At 40.1% G+C, this 24,254-nt stretch overlaps 1 protein-coding gene across 22 annotated transcripts in view; it reads right to left on the reverse strand.

Moving 5' to 3' along the window:
• Positions 1-24,254, reverse strand: part of FGGY (FGGY carbohydrate kinase domain containing) — a 456,399-nt gene that overhangs the window by 409,406 nt on the left and 22,739 nt on the right. For 21 of the 22 annotated variants that reach the window (XM_055235132.2, XM_063613860.1, XM_063613861.1 and 18 more), the window contains 2 exons: positions 22,051-22,265; positions 3,453-3,564 (listed from right to left, as the gene is read on the reverse strand). In XM_055235132.2, the coding sequence (XP_055091107.1) occupies positions 3,453-3,564; positions 22,051-22,251 (313 nt within the window). In that variant the 5' untranslated portion in view covers positions 22,252-22,265. Of the gene's footprint in view, positions 1-3,452; positions 3,565-22,050; positions 22,266-24,254 lie in introns of those variants that run through there. The other variant, XM_063613876.1, reaches the window with a different exon arrangement.

A 24,254-nucleotide genomic window follows, 5' to 3' on the forward strand; every position in this document is an offset into this window, starting at 1 on the left:
TAGTTAGCTGAGCCTAGAGCTGCACAGAAAGCTTTCAAAAGGCAGGAAAGTGTTTATTTAATTCTTCAAATGACTAGCCAATGGCTAGGCAGGTGAAGAAAGAGTGAGAAAGAGGTTCTATACAGTAAGGCAGCATGGGAAACAGAACACAGACCCACAAAAATGTCATCGTTTAAGAGAATTGGAGGTAAAGTTACATTTGAGCTACCTCACTTTACCTAAGGGTAGATTATTCATTCATATATTCACTTAATTAATACCTTGCTAAAATACATGTTTATGTTCACATACTGTGTTGCAGGCATACTTGAGGGGAAAAATTATTATGAATCAGCAAAAAAATGTAAACATTAGGTATCTGTTGCACAGAGGAGACTAGGTCATAACTCTCTCTCCCAGCCTCAATTATCACGCTTTGTTCCTCTCTCTCCCAAAAGCTCCTACGGCTGAGATGACACAATCAGGGTGAGGCTCTGAGTTTGGTCAGTGGCAGGGGTAGGAAGCATTCAGCAACTGTGCTGCTGTCCAGCCCAGGGGCTGTTCTGATCTTTAAGGAAGAAGAGTCAAACAAGGAAAGGCAAATGAGACTATTTTATCATATGGTAATGCTGAATTTTCTTAAACTATTGTACTTAATTTATTCGTTTATAATTTTTTGGTTAACAACTAAAGATGGCAATACTTTTGCTGGTCTTATGGGTTTGGTTTTAGGTTACCTGCATGATTAGGGTTATCTGGAATCTTCCTGACCCCACTCTCTGCTCCTCACAATTACTCCCATTAGCCAATCAAGAGTTCGTTGCTGCCATGCAGGTAGGAGTCTCTAAAGAACCTTCAAACCATCTTTATAATTCTAATTTCATTTTCTTGCACAGGATAATCCATTTCAGATAAAAGATCTAACCTTAATACAATTTGTTGAAAGGCAAGAAACTGATGAGGGCACCTGCAGCTGGATGCATTTGATGAACGGGTACACTTTAACCTTTTAGGTGGAATAAAGTTATTTCAACACTTGTAATTAGAGTGGTAACCTAGTTACCTTTTTAATAGAGGATTTGTTAACAGGAAGCCATTCTACCTACAATGAAAAAAAAAATAGCATCCAAAGAGGGTACATATTTAAGCAAATTTAACAAGGAACCATCTTCTTCCACTTCAAGTATTCTGTTCCTAATATTTTAATTCTCTTTTAATCTGTGCCCAGTGATTCTCTACATACTAGACTTACTGAGAAAACTTTTTTAAAAAGTCGACACCCTAGCTCCACCTCAAGTCAAGTGAATACAAATCTTGAGGGTAGGGCTCATGAATTGACAATTTTTAAAAAGATCTCCAGTTGATACTAATGCACAGCCAGAATAAAAATAAATAAATAAACATGTATTTTAGCACATCAGATGATACAAAATCCTTGAAGCAGGACTCTTAGTATCTAAAGTCCCACCCAAAATCAGGCTCTCTAACATGGCTTTTGTGCTTTATGGAACCAAGTTCCCTCTAACTGTGCCCCCAATGCCACCCCACTTGTGCCAATTGCTCTCCAGGCTTTTAACTTCTGGGACGGTGATTGCTAGCCTCCACACTCTGCCTCTAAATCCCACTATCAGCAGTAAGAGACATCTGATCTATGGCATCCCCAACAGACAATCATCTGACCTTTACTCAAATAAAGCCCATAAAAGACACACTGACAGCCTCCCAAAACGGCCAAGTCTGTGGCTGGCCACATCTTGTAATTAGTGAATGCTTGCTGCTGCAGAGCTGAGGTTTGCTCTACTCAGTTTTGGTCTCTGCTTTCTGAAATGGCTCAGAACAAGGCTGCCCTGTCCTGGGCCAGAACAGTGCCAACTGAGCCAATGAATAGCCCCCAAGAAAAAGAACCATCCTGATTTATCTTTGAAGCCCAGCATTTGCTAAGACAGGGCTTGGCACACAGGAGGTGTTAATAAATGTCGCAAGAAGAGGGAAAAAAGTGTGTGTGTGTGTGCATGTGTGTGTGTGTATGTGTGTGTGTGTGCAGAAAATGGTCATCAGTACCACTGTGCTCTAATCATTCATCTATTTGCATCCATTTTCAGCACATAGTGATTATGATTATTTATAGTGATCACTTATAGTGAAAAGGGATGCAAATAGATGATCATTTATAGTCCTTATAATTATAATAATCACTATTTCATACATTAGGTCCACAGTAGTGACCAGAATATTCTCTTAACTTAAAAAATTCATCATCTGATGGAAGAAACTTTTCTGAGCATTTTAAGTATCAGTCTCTCACCAAATTCTCACAGCAAAGCTACTGATTCATTCAAATTCTTTCAGAGAAGAAAACTGAGAAACACAAAGTGGCTTGCCCAAGGTGTCACAGCTCAGCAATGGCAAAGCTACAATCAGAGTCCCCGCCTAACTCTAATTCCACTGTGTATCAATGTACCCTACTTACTACCTCATAGCCAACAGTTAAGAAAGATGCTGCTGCAACAGTGTGCAGAATCAAGGGTTCTCTAACAGAATCTAGCCCCAAATATGTTTGCAATGGCTATCTTGGCAACAGCTGACTGACAATGCCTAGAGCTGGCCCCTCCCTTCAGATGGAGCATGCAATTTCCAGTGCAATGCAGCCTCCACTGCTCCCTAATGTCGTCTGCTCATTACAAGGTTAAATATCAGTTGAAATTTATCTTTACACTGGTGCAGTGGTTTTGCAAAAACCTGGCCTATTACTCATTTACATTACCCATCTGACTAATGTATTAATTATTACATTAATGTATTAATAGACTTTTGGGTTTGTGACCCCAGTACTAGCGTTATTGGCTAAAATTCCCCAAAAGGGACAACCTTATCTGCTGTGAAAAATCTGATGGTGGACTCAAGTGGCACTTTACATTTGAAACAGCTCATTTCTGTACTCACAGTATCTATTAGGACAACACCATTTAATGTGAATGTCTTTTGGTCTGGCTATTGAAAATACAGAGGCCATCTGCTTCTAGCTTCTATCCATCACATGGCCCTGTCTACCATGTTCCATTTCCTTTCAAAGGACTTGGCTCATCCACTCAGATAAGCATGGAATAAGAACGTCGTATACAAAGAAACTGCAAGCACTGACACTCTCTTCCCAGAAAACATCAAAACCACCTGTGTGTTTCAAGGTTAATCACTCCTAGCTAACAATCTCATGTCCTTCCTTTACCAAGCTCTGCACCGTGGCTCTTGAGTTTTAGAAAGCCAAGTCCCCCTAATCCAGCGTCAACACCACCCCACTCATACCAACTGCTCTCCAAGCTCTTGACTTCTGCAACATGATCTGTGTCACTTCACTCTACCTCTAAATTTTACTATCAGCAGCAAGAGACGCCTGCCCTCCTGTTCCACCTGGGCCCATTGGATTGATCAGCCAAGTATCCCACCACTGGGAAAAGGAAGAGACATGGTCTTACCTTCCTGGTTGACCGGTAATGGGCGAAACTGCTTATCCAAAACAACCAGAGAACACGTGGCATCAAACCCAAGTCCTCGAATTTGGTTTAAATCAATCCCTTGTACAACTTTCTGTTTTAAAAACAAACAAAAACATAAATTACAACACCAGGGTCTTAAAAGATTGAAAACAGTTACAACTAGAAGGAAGGAATGACAGAATAGAAAAAAATCTTTACAACATAAAACAGATAAAAATTTAGTATCACTATAATCCCAAAAGATCCTATAAATAAGAAAAAAAGAACGAAACTAATTGGAAATTAAGGCCAGGCATGGCGGCTCACACCTGTAATCCCAGCACTTTGGGAGGCCGAAGTGGGCAGATCACAAGGTCAGGAGTTCAAGACCAGACTGGCCAACACAGTGAAACCCTGTCTCTACTAAAAATACAAAAAGTAGCCGGGCATTGTGGTGTGCACCTGTAATCCCAGCTACTCAGGAGGCTGAGGCAGGAGAATTGCTTGAACCTGGGAGACGGAGGTTGCAGTGAGCCAAGATCACGCCATTGTACTCCAGCCTGGGCAACAAGAGCGAAACTCCATCTCAAAAAAAACAAAAATTAAAAATAACTGGAAATTAAGCAAAGGAATAAAAAGTCACTTCATAAAATAAAAAGAAATGGTCAAAGAGCATATGAGAAGATTCCCAACTCCAATTAGACAAGTACAAACAAAAAGATACCAAACTGTTTGCTTTTCATATTGGCAAAAATATAAAAGATTAATACTACAGGCTGTTATTACTTATCTGAAATGCTTGTGATCAAAAGCATTTCAGATTTCAGAATTTTTCAGATTTTGGAATATTTGTATCTAACATAATGAGATATCTTGAGGATGAAACCCAAGTCTAAACACAAAATTCATATGTGTTTCATATATACCTTACACACATAGCCTGAAGGTAATTTTATACAATATTTTTAATAATTTTGTGCATGAAACAAAGTTTATGTACACTGAATCATCAGAAAACAAAAATGTTACTATCTTAGACATCCATGTGTGGCGTCACATTGCCACTCAAAAAGTTTTGAATTATGGTGCATTTTAGTTTCAGAGTAGGGTTGCTTAACCTGTACATGGTAGTGGCAATATATGTGGAAGTGGACCTTCTTGGAGATTATTCTAACAATGTAATTATTGAGAACAAACTTTGGAGAATAATTTGACATTTATTAAAATTAAAAATGCACGTATCTTATTAGCAAAAGTAAGTAAAGTTATATATAGAAGAAGGCTAGCTTCAGCACTGCTCAGACTATATTTTAAAAGTGAAAAAACTATTTTTTATTAAATAAATTATGGCATGTTTGTAAAATGAAATACCATACAGATTTTTTTAAAAAGAGGTAGAGAGGCAACTTCTGGGTGTGGTGGTGTGAAGAAGTCAAAAAATCCTCTTAGCAAAATAAAACTAATAAACTGGACAAAATTATCAAAAACCACCATTTTTGGGTTATGGAAATTGCCCAAAGCCATGTGAAAAATTGAGAAGCACTTTTTTTTTGAAAAATCAAATTTGTGCTTAAAACATTCCCACAAAAAATAAAAAAACTACAGGTCCAAATGCTTCACTGGGGAATTTTATCTAACATTTAAGGAATAGATGGTACCAATCCTACACAAACTTGTCTAACATACAGTGAAGAAGGGAACACTTTCCAACAAATATTACATAGCCAGTATTACCCTGATACCAAAGCCAAGCAAATACATAAGAAAAGGACACTACAGACTAATATTTATCATGAACATAGTAAAAATCCTTAACAAAATATTAACAAACCAAATCTTGCAGCATGTAAAACTTTCCTTTATATACCATGACTATGTGGAGTCATCCCAGGAATGCAAGAGTGGTTTAATATCCATTAATTAATTAATGGAATATGCACATTAACAGAACAAAGTACAAATACCAAATGATTATCTCAACAGATGCAGAAAAATGAACCCCTACCCTCTAAACATAACATTCAATAAACCAGACATAGAAGAGAACTTCTACAACCTGATAAGGAGCATCTACAAAAACCTACAGCTAACATCATACTTAATGGTAACATGAATGCTTTCCCCCATCAGAAATGAAGCAAGGATATTCACTTTTACCACTTCTATTCAACCTTATACTTGAGCTTCTAGCCATTGCAATAAAGTGAGAAAAGTAAATTAAAAGCATGCAGATTAGAAAAGAAGTTAAAGTGTCTTTCTTTGCAGATGACATGATCTCATATGCAGAAAATCCTAAAGAATCTACAAACTAAAAAAATTACTAGAATAAGCAATTTTAGTAAGATGAGAGGATACAAGACTAACATATAAATATCAACTGGATTTCTACTTAATAGCAACTAAGAGATCAAAAATAAAATTAAGAAAATAATCCCATTCACAATAGCATCAAGAAGTGAAATACTCAGTGTGATGCTCAATATTAGATATCAACTGGACTGGATTGAGGGATGACTAGCTGGCTAGTGAAGTACTGTTTCTCGGTGTGTCTGTGAGGGTGTTTCCAGAGGAGATTGACATGTGGAGTCAGTGGACTGGGAGAGGAAGAGCCACCCTTGATGTGAGTGGGCACCATCTAATCAGTAATGGGTGTGATTAGAACAAAGCAGGTGGAACAAGGGGGATACTCAGATTGCTTAACTTCCTCCCTCTCTCCCTTTTGCAGTGAGGCACCTTTTCTCCTCCTGCCCTTAGACATCAGACTCCAGGTTCATCTTCCTTTGGACTCTAGGTCTTGCACTAGCAGCCTACCTGGGGCTCTCAGGCCTTCACCCTCAGACTCATTCAGGACTGCATTGTCAGCTTCCCTGGTTTCAAGGCTTTTGGACTTGAACTGAGCCACACTACTGGCATTCCCTAGCTTACAGATGACCTATTGTGGAACTTCACATTTTTAATCATGTGAGCCAATTCTCACTAACAAACTTTCTTTCATATATATATATATATATATATATATATATATATATGAGAATATATACATATACATACATGTACATATACATATATATTTCCTACTAGCCTTGTCCCTCTGGAGAACCCTGACAAATACATTCAGGAATTAACATATCAAAAGAAGTTCAAGACCTATACTCTGACAACTACCAAACATTGCTATGAAGAGCTAAAAATTGGAGAAATATGTCACACTCATAAAATGGAAAATTCAACATTGTTAAGATGGTAATCTCTTCAAATTAACCTACAGATTCTATACAACTCCATTAAAATCCTAGCAGGTTTTCAAACACCGCATGTTCTCACTCATAAGTGGGAGTTGAACAATGACAACACATGGACACAGGGAGGGGAACATCACACACTGGGGCCTGTCAGGGGGTGCAGGGCAAGGGGAGGGAGAGCATTGGACAAATACCTAATGCATGTGGGGCTTAAAACCTAGATGATGGGTTGACGGGTGCAACAAACCACCATGGCACATGTATACCTATGTAACAAACCTGCATGTTCTGCACATGTATCCCAAAACTTAAAGTGAAAAAAAAAAAAAAAAACTAGCAGGTTTTATTTACTTATTTATCTACTTATTTGTAGAAACTGACAAGCTGTTCCTAATATGCATATAGAAATGCAAAGGACATGAAAAGCCTAAGCATTTTTGAAAAGAAAGAACTTGGAAAATATATGCTATCTGACTTCAAAACTTACTATAAAACTACCATTCCTAAGTTAATGTGGTATTGGTATAAGGATAAATTTATAAATCAATAGAACAGAGATATAAGAAGTAAACCCATTTATGGCAATTGGCTTTGGTAAATGTGCCAATACAATTTAATGGAGGAAAGGACAGACTATTTGACAGTGATGCTAGAACTATATGCCTATATGCAAAAAAGAACTTAGACTCTTACCTCACACCACACACAAAACTTAACTCAAAACATATCACACCCCTAAATGTAAGAACTAAAATTATAAAATGTGTAGAAGAAAACAGGAGAACATTGTTGCAACCTTGGGTTAGATGAAGATTTTATAAAAAGCAAGCAAGACCCACGAAAGAAAAAATTTTGACTTCATCAAAATTTAAAAATCTTTTTCTTCAAAAGAAATAATTAGAAAATGAAAAGACAAGCTACGGACTGGAAGAAAATATTTGCAAACAACACATCTGATAATATACTTGCATATAAAATATATTTTAAAACTCAAATAATAAAGGGAAAAACAACCCAATGATAACATTGGCAAAAGATTTGGACACTTCTCCAAAGAAAATATACAAATGGCCAATGTACAGGTGAAAAAGTGCTCAAATCATTAGTCACTAAGGAAATGCAAATTAAAATCACAATAAGATACCACTGCACACTTACTAGAATAACTATTATCACAAAGACTGACAACACCAAGTGTTAGAGAATTGTGGAGAAAGTGATGCCCTTTTACATTGCTGATGGAAATGTAAAATACAGCCACATCTTACCACACAACCCAGCAACTTCAGTCCTAGGTATCTACCTATAATACAAAATATTAACAAACCAAATAAAATAAAATAAAAACATATATCAACACAAAGAACTGTATGTGAATATTCATAGCAGCATTATTTATAATATTCCCAAGCTGAAAACCAACCAAATATCCATCATAGTTTAACCAACTATTAAATAAAGTATTGTATATCCATATAACAGAATACTACTCAGCAAGAAGAAGGAACTACTGATATATGTAACAACATGGATGAACCTTAAAAACATTACGCTAAGTGAAAACAGCCGGATACAAAAGAAAGCATGCTGTATGATTCTATTTATATAAAATTTCTAAAAAGAACACCTATAAAGACAGAAAGCGCCTCTGACTGGGGCTTGGGGTTGACTGTAAACAGGCGTAAGGAAACTTTTGGAGTAATAAGTGTTCTAAAACTGGAGTAGGTGATGATTGCACCACTGTATAAATTTACAAAATAACAGCATTATACATTTACAATGGCTGGATTTTATGATATATAAATCATATATCAAGCTGTTAAATACTTTTAAAACGAGTTGAGCTATAAAAGATAAAATGGAAAGACATCCATGATATATTAATAAGGTTTTAAAAAAAAGAATATGCAACAAATTGTTAATAGTGGTTGCTCCTGAGGGTGGAACTGCAGTAGGAGGATATAGATTTTACACTTGTTCATATAATTTTTAAAGTTGTGGAGTAATAGATTTATCGATTAATTCTATTTTTTATTTTTGTTTCTATGGTTTCCTTTATAGAAAAAGCATGAGCGACCAGTTTCTATTAACTTCAAACATGACTACAACCTTTTAAATCCCATAAAAGTCAACTCAAAAATGTCCATCCTCATTTAGTGAAATTCACCTTAAAATATATAATTATTCTTTTTTCCTGTTTGGAAATACCAGACTTATAATTTAGAATTCCATTTCTTACTATTTAACATGTTCCTCAAACAAGAGCTTCACATAATTATGACAAATGTCCAACAAAGAAAAGCAGTAATTTTTTTCAAGTCATATTAATAAAGCATTACCATATATTGAACATCTACTATGTGCCATGTGTTTGACATACATATTATTTAATCCTTACAAAGCCCTCCAAAAGAAACATTTAATATTAGTTTTTCATGAAAAACAAGTAGGGCCGGGCACAGTGGCTCACGCCTGTAATCCCAACACTTTGGGAGGCCAAGGCAGGGCGGATCACTTGAGGTCAGGAGTTTGAGACCAGCCTGGCCAACACGATGAAACCCTGTCTCTACTAAAAATACAAAAACTAGCCGGGTGTGGTGCCATGTGCCTGCAGTTCCAAATACTAGGGAGGCTGAGGCAGGAGAACTGCTTGAACCCGGGAGGCAAAGGTTGCAGTGAGCCAAGACCACGCAACTGCACTCCAGCCTGGGCGACAGAATGAGACTCCGTCTCAAAAAAAAAAAAAAAAAAAAAAAACCAAGTGGATGATTGGGGAGGGAAAGGGTGAACAGCAGGCACAGAGAGGTTAAGGAACTTGCACTTGTCACACAGCCAGTAGAGTGCAAAGCCAGAAATCAAACTCAGTATCTGTTTTCTTTCCATTATACCATACTGCCCACCTCTATCACCAGATAATTTCCTGTTGCCCAAGAGACTCATCCTGTGGAAAGGACATGTGATCTAGAGGAGAACACTTGCTGCTGACCCATCTGTAACTGCTGGTAATACCGTGACCAACAGTACCAGGTGAATACCCGATGCCTTCACCACACTAATCGATCCAGACTTACAGTGTGAGGACTAAACCCATTTCCTGACAGGCAGTATGGCCTCATGACAATGAGTCACAAAGACTTGAATTCAAATCCTAGCTCTGCCACCATGGCTACGTGGCTGAAGGCAAGTTACACAATTCCAGCCATTGCAACTCCTCTCTTGCCTTGCTGGTTCATGTTTCTACAGCATTTACAGGTATGGCTATTTCTGCCTGGAATGTCCTTACAACTTGGCTTGGAAATCACTGGACAGTAGTTAAAATCAGTGACTTTGGGGGCAGACTGCCCGAGTCTGAAATCTGGTTCTACTATTTCCGAGTTATATAACTTTGTGAAGTCAGATAAACAGCTTCCTTGGCAGTACAAAACTATTACCTAAACCTGCATCTCCCAATGATATGAGAATTCAGCAAAATAAGGTGTGATGAGCTCAACATCTGGCATCAGTGCACAATAAGTAGCAGTTTATATTAGAGCAAATTAGTTGCTTCAAATCTTTCCACGTGGGACACCAATCAATCAATCACCCAGCCCTAACTTCTACTTGCTATGTGGCCCAATTGGCTTCTGTGCCCAGAAAGTGCATGTCTGACTTGGATAGGCCCATCTCACACAGGTCTGCAGTTAGTCAAAAGAGGACTTGGGTGAGAAAATATAGATGACTCAAACTCCATACCACAAGGCAGTTTGGTAGTAGAAACAAACACAGGATGGGATGTCCAAAGAACTTCCTTCTGGTGCCAACTCCACCACTTCTGGGTCAGGTAATCCTGCACTAACCCCATCAACTTTCTGAGCCTCAGTTTCCTGAGTGAGAGATACCTCCCAAGTAAGAATCAAAAGCTTTGAATGGGATCGGTGGAGTCTGAAATTACTTTGAAACCAGTAAACCTTTATAGAAAATAGGATAGGAAATGCACTCAATGCCTTATTGTGTTCATGGAATGTTTTTATGTACAAAGTACAGCATGCTTGCTCTCTGTGTCATGTAAGCACATATAAAAATGACAAGCAAAAAGAATAGGAATAGAAAAAATTGGGTAGACTCAAATCTTTCTAAGAATCATGGTGGGAGTAACCTTCTAGTAGGAGCAAGGAAAATATTTTCTTCAATGTATGTTATGAATCCCCTCTACAGACCTACAGAGTGCTCAATATTACAATCATGGCCTTCAGTCAAAGACTCAGTGTCTCCATCTTTCAAACAGATACCTCTCACAAGAAACTGGAAGAGTAATTGTGGCATACATTTAAACCTGATCTAGCTAGGTAGCCAATATTATTTCCCCAGCCTTATAAGGAAATGCCTTATGATCATGCTCATCCACAGCTGAGGAACATCGCCATTCCCAACCCCTCACCCCACACCATCTAAACCATCCCAGAAAGATGACTGTCAGAGTCACACTACCCAGAAGGCCCCTGGGGCTTGACCTGGTGACCTAAGAATTCTTTTTTATATTCTTATTAATGGAAGAAGAAAGCAGCCTAGTAAGCTCATTCTAACAGCTTGGAATCAAGAGAATTTCCCTAGCTAGAGAGAAAGCACATTGCTCTTCTGAAGAATTTCTAGAGAAAGAGATTTCTGCAACCTCATTTGGTAACCTGTTCCATGTCTAACAACTGTCAACTCGTAGCTATGGGGCAGCAAACAAATATTTGGGGAAAAGATTGTGTATCACTTTCTTCTTATTGTGGGAACTGGTTCAATTCTGCATGTGTTTTAAATCAACAAGATCTGCCATATTGGGTGGGGAGACGGTGTTTCTTAGAAACCCTCCAAACTGAGAGCTGGAGGGTCAGATGCATACCTGGTTTTATCCTTAGCTCTATTTAGAGCAAGGGTCAAAGCCTGGGGCTTCATTGACACAATCAAGCTTGCAGTAGAGTTCTGAGTGGCTGGTACTGTATTCTTTTAAATCTTGATTTGAATGCCTATGTCAGCTTTTGGGGCGTACAAGGAGTTAATGTAATCACCAGTTCCCTCAGGCTCCATCACTACCTGTTGCCTACACAGTTCAATCACTCACTTAGCCATAAGTCCTTAGCAAAAATAATCAAGCCCCTTCTAGGGTCAGGCTGTGCAGGATTTTCTCTTCTAGGTCTTGGAAAAACAATGGAGAGAAAAGCTTTTTTTTTTTCATCCTTGCTCTTTTGGAGATTACATTTTAGTAGGGATAGACAATACCCAATAAATCAAATAAATTACATACTATAGATATAGTATACTAGAAAGTGATTACTCAGGGGGATTAGGAATGCAAGAAGGAGGTGGTTCCTATGCAAGATGCAAGTGAAATTTGAGGATACACCTGAAGGACATGAGGAGTGGACTTCATGGAAATCTGGGGAAAGAGTGTTCCAGGCAGGGGAACAGCAAGCACAGAGGTCCTGGGAGGGGCAACAGTGAGAAGACAAATACAGCTTGTGTTGGGGCGTGCATTACCTGGAAGGCCCCTGAAGGCAGTCAATTTTGTAAAAGCTACTCTAGTGACCAGTGAAGTAAATAAACCCAGTCCTAATCCTCCTACCTACATAGCATCCCAGCTTAGGTATGGTATTGCCATTTGATGATAAGATGATGAAATAAAGGCAAAATACTCTCATTTGTATCAGTGACCCCAACATTCTGCCAAGAACTGAAACTCAAATAGCCTCTACCTCCTTCCTCTCCATTGTTACCAAGTCCAGTTACGCCTGCCTTCCTAAAGCCTCTCAGTCTCAGCCCTCCTATTTATTCCTCTGCCAACAGTCTAATCTAGCCATAAGCACCGATAAGTGCCAGACACAGAGAACATATCCTGGGCAAGAGAGACATGGTCCCAGTCTTCCCAGAATTTATAGTTTAAAAAAAAAAAAATCTCAGCCTCTGAAACTCATCAGGATGTCTGCCTCCTGACATCCTTAAATTTAGTTTCTTCTCCGCCAGCCATTCTGAATGTGTTGCAAGACTGGTCAGTCTCAAACTCAGGATGATTCTAGAGGAGCTCCCCATTGGCCTGAGCCAGCTGTCTCACCTACTCCTCTATCATCAATTCTAGCCTCCCTTTCCTTCTTCCTATTAGAAATCACCTATTCCAGCCAGGATTGGATCCTTGACGTTCCCATCTCAGCGCTCCTGACCATTCTATTCCTCCAGTTCCAATTGTCTTCTCTTAAGAGTTCAAGAGTCACTTTTTGCCCTACATCCTTTCTCACGTTTTCTCCAGTGGGTAGAAATAGGGAGGTCTCAATTTCTTTTTTTTTTTTTCATTTTTTTGAGGTGGAATTTTGCTCTGTCGCCCAGGCTGGAGTGCAACGCTGCCATCTTGGCTCACTGCAACCTCTGCCTCCCGGGTTCAAGTGATTCTCCTGCCTCAGCCTCCTCAGTAGTTGGGATTACAGGCACGCACCACCACGCCCGGCTAATTTTTGTATTTTTAGTAAAAACGAGGTTTCGCCATGTTGACCAGGCTGGTCTCAAACTCCTGACCTCATGATCTGCCCACCTGGGCCTCCCAAAGTGCTCTCAATTTCTTTTGACCTTTCATTTTTTTTACACTTCCTGGGTCTAATATAACCCAGGCTCTGGGTAAGCAAAACGTAGCTCCTGCCCTCCTGAAACATAAAATCTAGTAGGGAAGACATACATTAATCCAAAAAGTGAAATATTTTATTATTTTGTTTCATTTTATGTTATTTTATTCTTGATTTATAGAATGATTTGGTAACAAAAAATGAATGACTCATGAACCACATGGAGTTCTATGAAACAGAAGTACAAGGCACTGTGAAAACAATTAATAAGTGAAATAAGACTTAGTTGGAGGTGGTATTGGTAGAGAAAATGCTCCTTCCTTGAAGAAGTAACTTTTGAATTAAGATTTGGGGCAGCACTATCCAATGGAACTTTCTATAATAATGAAAATGTGCTATATCTGTGCTGTTCAGTATAATAGCCACCATGTGGCTATCACGCACTTGAAATTTGGCTGGAGCAAAAGAGGAAGTGAATGTTTAATTATATTTAATTGTAATTACTGTAAATTTGAATAGCATTGTGGGTTCAGCAACTATTGGATTGGATAGCTTAGGTCTAAGGACGAACAGGAGTTAGATATGCTGGTGGAAGGTAGGAAGGGCGTGCAGCCAGAAGAAAGAATCTGGGTAACAATTCTTAGGCTAGAGGGAGCATTGCATGTTTGAGGATATGACAGAAGGAAGGTGTGGCTGGAATGCAGAGAGCCAGGAGAAGCATCATGAGATAAGCCAGGAATGCAAGTTGAGACAGACCTACATGTAGGGCCCTGAAGGCCATGTTAAGGATTCTGAGTTCTAGGCCGGGCGCAGTGGCTCACGCTTGTAATCCCAGCACTTTGGGAGGCCGAGGCGGGCGGATCACGAGGTCAGGAGATCGAGACCATGGTGAAACCCCGTCTCTACTAAAAATACCAAAAATTAGCCGGGCGTGGTGGTGGGCACCTGTAGTCCCAGCTACTCGGAGAGGCTGAGGCAGGAGAATGGCGTGAATCCGGGAGGCGGAGCTTGCAGTGAGCCGAGATTGCGCCACTGCACTCCAGCCTGGGCGACAGAGCGAGACTCCGTCTCAAAAAAAAAGGATTCTGAGTTCTACCCAAATACAGGCATACCTCATTTTATCGTGCTTCACTTTATTGCACTTTGCAGAAATTACATTTTTTACAAATTGAACGTCTGTGGCAACCCTGCAGCGAGCAAGTCCATTGCTGCCATTTTTCCAACAGCATGTGCTCACTTCATTAGCATCTTTAGCAATAAAGTATTTTTTAAGTAAGGTGTGTATTTTTTTAGATACAGTGCTATTGCACACTTAATAGACTACAGTACAGCATAAACAAAACATTTATGTATGCTGGGAACCAACAAATTCATGTGACTTGCTTTATTGAGATATTTGCTTTGTGGCAGTGGTCTGGAACTAAAACCGCAGTTTGAGGTATGCCTCAGGCATATCTGGTATCATTGTGCTTTGCTTTACTGCATCTTGCAGATTGCATTTTTTACAAATTGAAGGTGTGTAGCAGCTCTGCAAAGAGCAAGTCTATCAGTGTCATTTTTCCAATAGCTCATGTCACCTCGTGTCTGTGTCACATTCTGGCAATTCTTAATATTTCAAACTTTCATTAATATTATATCTGCTATGGTAATCTTTGATGTTACTATTGCAATTGTTTTGGGGCACCACAAACTGCACCCATATAAGACGGGCAAACTTAATAGATAAATGTGGTGTGTGTTCTCACTGCTCCATAGACTAGCTATTTCTCATCTCTCTCCCTCTCCTTAGGGCTCCCTACCCCCCGAGACACAACTTTGAAATTAGGCCAATTAATAACCCTACAATGGTCTCTAAATGTTTAAGTGAAAGAAGGAGTCATAGTCTCTCACTTTAAATGTAAAGCTAGAAATGATTAAGCTTAGTCAGGAAGGCATGGGGAAAGCCAAGACTGGCAAAAAGATAGGCCTCTTGCACCAAATAGTCAAGCTGTGAGTGCAAAAGAAAGTTCGTAAGGAAAACTAAAAGCGCTACTCCAGTGAACACCTGAATAAGAAAGTGAAACAGTCTTATTGCTGATATGGAGAAAATTTGAGTGGTCTAGATAGAAGATCAAACCAGCCACAACATTCTTTAAGTCAAAGCCTAATCCAGAGCACAGTCCTAACTCTTCAATTCTATAAAGGCTGAGAGAGGTGAGGAAGCTACACAATGAAAAGTTTGGAGCTAGCAGAAATTGGTTCAGGAGGTTTAAGTAACCAAGCCATTTCCATAACATAAAAACACAAGGTGAAGCAGCAAGTGCTGATGTAGAAACTCCAGCAAGTTATACAGATGATTTGGGTAAGACAATCAATGAAGGTATCTACACTAAACAACATATTTTTAAGGTAGGCAAAACAGCCTTATATTGGAAGAAGATACCATCTAGGACTTTCACAACTAGAGACAAAAAGCCAATGCCTGGCCTCAAAGCTTCAAAGGACAAGCTGACTCTCTTGGCAAATGCAGCTGGTGACTTAAGTTGAAGCCAATGCTCGTTTACTATTCCAAAAATCCTAGGGCCCTTGAAAATTATGCTAAATCTACTCTGCCTGTGCTCTAGAAATGGAACAACAAAGCCTGGATGACAGCACATCTATTTACAGCATGGTTTACTGAATATTTTAACCCTGCTGTTGAGACTTACTGCTCAAAGAAAAGAGATTCCTTTCAAAGTGTTACTCCTCATTGACAATGTACCTAGTCACCAAAGAGCTCTGATGAAGATGTACAAGGAGATGAATGTTGTTCTCATACCTGCTAACACAACATCCATTCTGCAGCCCACGGATCAAGGAGAAATTTCAGCTTTCAAGTATTATTATTTAAGAATTACATTTTGTAAGGATATAGCTGCCATAGATAGTGATTCCTCTAATTGATCTAGATAAAGTAAATTGAAAATATTCTGGAAAGGATTTACCACTCTAGATGCCATTAAGAACCTTCATGATTCATGGGAGGTCAAAATATCAACATTAACAGGAATTTGGAACAGGTTAATTCCAACCCTCATGAATGACTTTGAGTGGCTCAAGACTTAAGTGGAGGAAGTTACTGCAGATGTAGTGGAAATACCAAGCGAACTAGAATTAGAAGTGGACCCTGAAGATGAAATTGAATTGCTGTAATCTCATGATAAAATATGAACAGATGAGGGGTTGCTTCTTATGGATGAACAAAGGAAATGATTTCTTGAGATGGAATCTACTTCTGATAAAGATGATATGAACAATGTTGAAATGACAACAAACAATTTAGAATAGTACATAAACTTAGTTGATAAGGCTAAGGTCTGAAAGAACTGATTCGAATTTTGAAAGAAGTCCTGCCATGGATAAGATGCTATCAAACAACATTGCATGCTACAGAGAAATCTTTTGTGAAAGAAAGAGTCAATCAGTGCAGCAAACCTTACTTAAAAAGCTGCCTTACTTAAAAAAATTACCACAGCCACCCAACCTTAAGCAACCACCACCCTAATTAGTAAGCAGCTATCAACATCAAGGTAAAATCCTCCACCAGGAAAAAGACTACAACTCACACATTTTTTGGCAATTTTTAAAAATTAAGTTATATACTTTTTTTAGACTAATGCTATTACACACTTAATAGACTGCAATATAATGTAAACATAACTTTCATATGCACTGAGAAACTCAAAAATTCATGTGAGCTTTACTGCAATATTCACCTCATTATGGTGGTCTGGAACTTAATTTATCATTATGCCTGTAGTAGAGTGATAGATGTTGAAGGGTTGTAGCAAAAGAGTGACATGATCAGTTAGCACTAGAGGAAAAAAAACTGCTTCAAATGCAAGAATAGAGAAAAGAAAAACGAATATCAAGACATCAGTTACGTTCTTAGAATAATATTCCAGGCCGGGCGCAGTGGCTCACGCCTGTAATCCCAGCACTTTGGGAGGCCGAGGCAGGTGGATCACGAGGTCAGGAGATCGAGACCACGGTGAAACCCCGTCTCTACCAAAAATACAAAAAATTAGCTGGGCGCGGTGGCGGGCGCCTGTAGTCCCAGCTACTCGGGAGGCTGAGGCAGGAGAATGGCGTGAACCCGGGAGGCGGAGCTTGCAGTGAGCCGAGATCGCGCCACTGCACTCCAGCCTGGGCGATAGCGAGACTCCGTCTCAAAAAAAAAAAAAAAAAAAAAAAAAGAATAATATTCCATGCAAAATATAAAGGTATATGGTGCTAGAGATAGAGAGAATGCATAGGTTTGACCCATCTAAGTTCTGCCTTATCACATACCACCTGGGCGACCTTGGGAAAATCACTTAACTCTCTGGCCCTCAGTTTTTCAAACGTAAATGGGAATAACAACTCCTTCCCTACTTCACCCTGCAACAGCAATCAAATGAAAATGAAGATGCATTGTAAACTATAATGGTTCTATGAATATAAGGTTAACATTATTGCTCAACCCCACATGTGGCTACTCTTTCTTCTGTCCCCCTCCCCACAACCATTACTCATATAGATAGCACCAAGATAGAACAAAATGGTACTTTACTGGCTTCATATGTGTTGTTTATTTTTCTCATACAATTAAGCTGTTTCATCTTTAAAAGCAGCAGACTTCTTGTATACCTCTCCTCTATATGCTCCAATGCTTAGCAAAGAGCATAGCACATAGTTAAGTGCTCAATAAATGTTTGCAGACTAAATGAAAGAATGATACTCAACAAACACCTGTTGGCTGAATGATTCCTCCAGCTTATCTTCTCCTTCTTCCTAAGAGAAGTTTAGTATGAATCATGCACTAATTTGAAATATTCTCGCCTTTTTGGAATGATTAAGATTTGTGGCTCCATAAAGGAAGCTTTAAAATCATGGACTGTGTATAACCTCTATGACTTGTGAGTTTCCATAAAACCTCTTAGGTGTGCTGGTTACCAGCCCAATAAAACCTGCCAAATTTAGGGGATGTGGGAAGGAAGACAAAGAGGAAGATTTGGAGCCGTCTCACCAGGGTTCTGGTCTTGTCTCTAATACTTGTTATAGTTCCAGAGCCTCAATTTCCTCATATTTCAAATAGGAAGAATAGTTGTCCTTCCTGCCCCACAGTGAAACTGAAACAAGATAAGGAATGCTAAATTGGATTTTGTCCCTTTGTTTTTAGCTCTAAGTAACATTCATTCAACAGCCATTAATTGAGCACCTAATTTGTGCCAGGCAATGTGTTAGATACCGGAGACACAAAGATGAATCTCTCTAAGAGCTCAACTCATAGTTTAAAAGGGGCTAAACAAGCCAACAAGTAAAATGCAAAGATAAGGAGTAGAAAATGATCTGGGTGAAGATGGTGGGCTCTGGACAGTAGAGAGGGGCTTCTCACCCTTTCTTCTGAGGTTGGTAAAAAAGGGCATAGACTGTCAGAAGTCACCAAGACACTCAGGAGACAGGAATGTTTAAGTTTACTGTTTTCGTTGTTGTTATTGTTGTTTTTTGAGACGGAGTCTCACTCTGTCCCCCAGGCTGGAGTGCAATGGCGTGATCTCGGCTCACCACAAGCTCCGCCTCCCAGGTTCACGCCATTCTCCTGCTTCAGCCTCCCGAGTAGCTGGGACTACAGGCGCCTGCCACCACGCCTGGCTTTTTTTTTTTTTTTTTGTATTTTTAGTAGAGACGGGGTTTCACCGTGTTAACCAGGATGGTCTCAATCTCCTGACCTCGTGATCTGCCCGCCTCGGCCTCCCAAAGTGCTGGGATTACAGGCGTGAGCCAGTGTGCCCAGCCTAAGCTTACTTTATAAGGTGGTAGTTGGGCAGGTGAGGAAGGTAAGTGAAGAGTATTCCAGACAATGTAAACAACAGAGATGTATCATTCATTTATGTACTTAACCAACATTAACTGAACACATTACAAGCAAAGAATTCTAGAGAAATACAGATAAACTAGATATAACCCCTGCTTAGGGGGCACACACTTCCCAGATGAGCAGGCAACCAGGTAAAGGCACTCATAATCCTGGGTAACCTCATGATGCCCCACGTGTAGAAAATCTAAAAATTTCAGGCTGCTTCTTATCAGTTCCAGGTAGGGTCATGTGGAGGGAGATATGGCTGGAGAGAGACAAGGGACAGAGCATGACAGCAGTAGCAGTGGCAGGGGCAGCGTCCCCTTCTTCTTATTCAGGAGACCTCAGGCTGCTTACTGAACCTCTTCAAAGCTCATTGTTTTTCTATCTTCAAAACAGAGAGAACAGTCAAAACTACCTTAAAAAGTAGTTATCATAAGGATAAAATGAAGTGATGGGTAAAAGCTCTTCAGTATAGTACCTGGGCCAGTGTGCCCAAGAACTGTTAGCTGTCTTTGTCATCATCATTGACACCATATTATCCTTACTGTTGCTTTAACTAAGAGGAAAGTCATCTCAGGCAATGTGAATGACTTAGGGAAAAGGAAGTAGAACAACTGCTCTGAAGCTCTCAACTTCCTGGAGTCCATGAGGAAGAAAAGACAGACCAGGACATATTTGATGCCACCCTTTGCCCTAGACCAGTGTTTCTCAAAGTCTTACGTAGAAAGAACCCTAACCAGGAGAGTGAATGAATATTCCCAAGAAGCGCCTCCCCCGCCGTAGACTTTGACTTTTCAGTATTTTATCTTAGAAATTCATTATCTTCTATAATCTGCTCATTTTCTGTCACCATCAGCACCACCAAAGGAAACAACCCATACACATTTCTAGGCAATGTTATGACATTCTATGTGCGTTAATTCATTTAATCCTCACAACGATCCTATGGAAGTAGGTACTAATGTCATTTCCATTTTACAGATAAGGAAACTGAAGCAAGAAACGTTAGGTAACTTGTCCAAGATCACAAACTAATAAACGTTGTAAGTGGGATGTCAATCCAGGCAGTCTGGCTGCAGAATCTGTGCTGTATAACGGGTCACCTACCTCTCTCATTCCTATGGTGTTATTATCTAACATAAAAATGCTTCCCTCTTTAAGCCTCACACCAGCAATGATGTTCCACATAGATGTAACATGCTTATCCTGTGGCTTCTGGCACATGCCCACATATCCATACTCCATGTGAGGAGAATCGCCTAAGACCCAAGGGCTTCATTTAGATTTGCTATAGTGCAATAGCATTGCTATCGACAAATGTCCATGGTACTTATGCAGCTAACAGGGCTCAAACAGATGATAAGTTAGCCACCACTGGGAGATGATTAAAAATCTACCATTAAACCAGCTGTACTTAGAGTAGACCTTTTTTAAAGTAGCTTTTCATCAGGGGATTATATTTTCTTCTTGATAATTTCCTTAACGGCAAGCCAGGCTGTATGTTAAAAGAACAAAGAAGGCCCAAGTGCAAAGAGTAGAAGATTCTTACCAGATTGGGGCCTGAAAGGAGGGGAGAGGAGAGGAAAATTAAACGGGCAAAAGAGAAGATGCATCCCTCTTTTATTCCTGTATAATGCTCTGGTACTCCTACCCACTCCCTCCTCTCTCTGCCTTCTCCGGGGGCACTAACAGCAGCCCAGAATTCATTAAAGTTTAAACAGACTGATCAATAGGGACAGAATGGTGAATTGTCCATCTGCAAATTACCAAGCATCTCATAAATATTTAAGGAACTAAACTAGGAACAGGGAAAAGAAGGAATCCAGGACTTTATTTTTCCCTACGGAAAAAAAGACAAAAGGATCTCTGTCATTACTGATCACCAAGATATAAAATCAAACAGTCAAGTGAAACTTTAAAAACAAACAAGAATTGTGAAGCATTGCTTCCCTTCCCAAGCCAGCAGGCTGCATCCAATCCAAGGCCACTCAGGGTGAACATATGCCTGGCATATATGGGAGACACTCTAATCTGACTTCTTTGCTTTCTCAGAACACACCATGTTATCATGCCACCATGCCTTTGCATATGCTATTCCCTCTGCCCAAAATGCAGTTCCTCTCATCCTCATTTGTCCACTTGGAAGGCAGGAGAGTCCACTGATTAAGAGTGCACCTCTGAGGCAAAGGTATAGGAATGATACAATTGGACTTTGGGGACTCGAAGGAAAGCGCTGGGGGGTGGTGAGGAATAAAAGACTACACATTGGGTACAGTGTACACTGCTTAGGTGATGAGTGCACCAAAATCTCAGAAATCACCACTAAAGAACTTATGTAACCAAACACCACCTGTTCCCCAAAAACCCATTGAATTTTTTTAATTAAAAAAAAAAAAAAAGAGCGCACCTCTGGTGTCAGACTGCCTTGTTCTAGTCCTGCCTCTACTACTTACTGTGTGAACTTGAGTAAGTTACCTAACTTCTGTGCCTACATTTCTCCCTCAATAAAACAGGGGTAGTGATAGTATTACCTTTACAGGGTCATGTGAAGATGCAACTACACAGTGCAAGTTAACATATTTTACACAGCCTTTGGCACACATTAAAGGCGTGGTAAATGTCAGTAAGGTCATCAGTGAATTCTTCCACATGTGGTCACACCTCAAGCTGTCCTGTCTTCCCTGAGCCCCCTCCAGTTAGCTCTTTCCCCAGCTCCAGCTATAGTTACTTTGCTCCCAGCTCTTACCATATATTAGCTGTTTATCAGTCTCTGCCAGTAGACTGTCAGCTCCTGAAGGGCAAGGCCTATGTCTTGTTTACTCTGCATCTAAAGTTACCCCAACATAGTTTACGGCACCAGATTGACACATGACACTCAGCAGGTAGGAACATGAACAAGAAGAGAACACCAGTTTTGCCCATACCTTTGTGACAACACAGCACGCAGCCCAGATGTCCTCAGAGGACTGCTCATGGTGGTTGAACTGGGGCTCCCACTTCTTAATTGGCTGGTCTGCAAAAGCCAACAGCACCCCACTCTGGTCCACCAGAGCTGCACGGACACTGCCTGTTCCAACGTCCACACCCACATAGTACCTCTCTGGTTTCTGTTCTCCACCAGACATTGCAGTTCATCCACCTGTAGTAAGCAAGTGTAAAAACCGCATGAAGACCAAGTGGATCTGCAAAGACAGTCACAAAACATCTCAAAAGTAGAAATAAAAGAGGTACCGCTACCTAACCGGTAGCCATTTGTTATTTATTCATCCAACAAACATTTTTAGTGATAACAGTATACTAATAAACATTGAGCTACTTGGTAGGTGAAAAGCACAGATATGGCCTCAGACATGGCATTTCCACTCTTGAGAGAGAGTCAGGATTTAAATACATAATTATTTAGGCAAAGTTGTGATGAGTTCTGTAAGGGCAAGTACAGGGTGGTAGGAGAACTTAGAATCTGGAGGCAATGGAGATGAGTTTCTTCTCAGTGAATTTCAATCAACAAGCAAAGAAGCCACGGTACTGAAAAGGAACCTTGCCCTCCTAGTGAGTCATTCATTCAACAATTACCTACTGAGTACCTCTTATGCGCAAGCACTGTGAAAAGTGCTTATGTCCCCTTTACTCCTCACCATGACTCCAGAAGGTGAGGCTATTTACATCTCTGTTTTACAGGTGGTCAAGGTGAGACTCCAAGAGACAAGCAACTTTTTGCTTAATGCTAGCTAGGTCTACTCATAAATTCAAACAGTAAATGTACATTATTATAATGATATACACTACAATGATTAAGAAGCAAGTCTATGAGAAGTTAAGGAATTTAATCAGCTTCATTCAGGGGCAGCCTGGACCTAAAGTCCCACATTTGTGTAATCCCAAGTCTCATGCTCTTTCCTTTGTTTCTTAAAAGCTTTCAGTATAGGTTTGGAGAAAAGGCAAATATATTGCAGCTTTGTCATGAAGTGACTGGGAATTGGGAAGGAACTCCGAGGAGACAAGATCAGGAATTAGTTAGACAATCTGTTTTCCCTACAGACCCCTTGTGAGTTACAAGGAAGTCTGACCAGAGAACACTCAGGAATTCCTTGGCCTTCATAGCTGCTCTAAGTCCCTTTGGTCAGATTAGCCGGCATGACATGGAATCTCATAGAGGCTTTTATTTTCCAGATTGGACTTTGAAAGAATAAGAACAAGCCCCCAAGACAACTGAGCAGGTGAATGCCTTACAACTCTCCAGGTGAGCTCAAGGCAGTCTTACCGCCCAGAGTCTAATTTCAACCTGGGCAACCTTCTGCATCCTTCAACTTCAGAAAGAAAATGTTTCCCTAGCCAAGTCAAACGTGGAGATTATGAAAGAAAATCAACCAGCAGATGTTCAGTTACTGCTTCCTAGATATTTACTCCAGTAAACAACAAATAAAACAATAAAAACAACTTCATTAAAAGTAATTGCTTCTGTCTTAATCGCAATGATTTCCCAACTCAACTGTCCTCCTTTTGGCTCTGTGGCTCATAAGCAGGTGAAAAACAAAATGGAGAAGCTACAGTAGTAACATTTGCTCCATTCGTCGGAGCTTCGTCAGACCCCCACTGGTGTGTAACCTCAACTTCTCTCCCTCGCTTACATTCCCCTTGGGGACCTCCATATGACCATTAGCACCAGTTTTCAAATCATTCATTCCTTCATTCATTCAACAATGATACCTTTCTTCAAGCCATTATTTGAAGAAAACAAAACAGATAAAAACAGAGCTGCTCTGAAGCAAAGATCGCCCTTGCCCCACCCTCCAGCCCTTCCTCCCAGCAGTCCCTCTGCTAGGCCCTCTCTCAGGACAACTGAAAACCACCAGCTTTGAGCTGTGATATACCCCAGGGCCTCAGCACGGCATCTCACACCCTCCACAGGCTCCCTCTGCCTGCCATCCAGCCCTGCCTAATACAGTCCTGCTCATTCTCACTCCAGGCTACAGACATCCTCAAACTCCTCCTCATAGGCTCTCAATTGCCCCCAACTGCTAAAGGCTTCCCCAATCCTTTACTCATCCCTTCCTAATTCTCTCCTTTCCTTGTCTGCCTGGTGACCACGGAATTATATTTTAAGACCCAGGTCAGCCATCAATTCTCC

The sequence above is a fragment of the Symphalangus syndactylus genome, chromosome 19, assembly GCF_028878055.3.
Source record: "Symphalangus syndactylus isolate Jambi chromosome 19, NHGRI_mSymSyn1-v2.1_pri, whole genome shotgun sequence".
NCBI lineage: Eukaryota > Metazoa > Chordata > Mammalia > Primates > Hylobatidae > Symphalangus > Symphalangus syndactylus.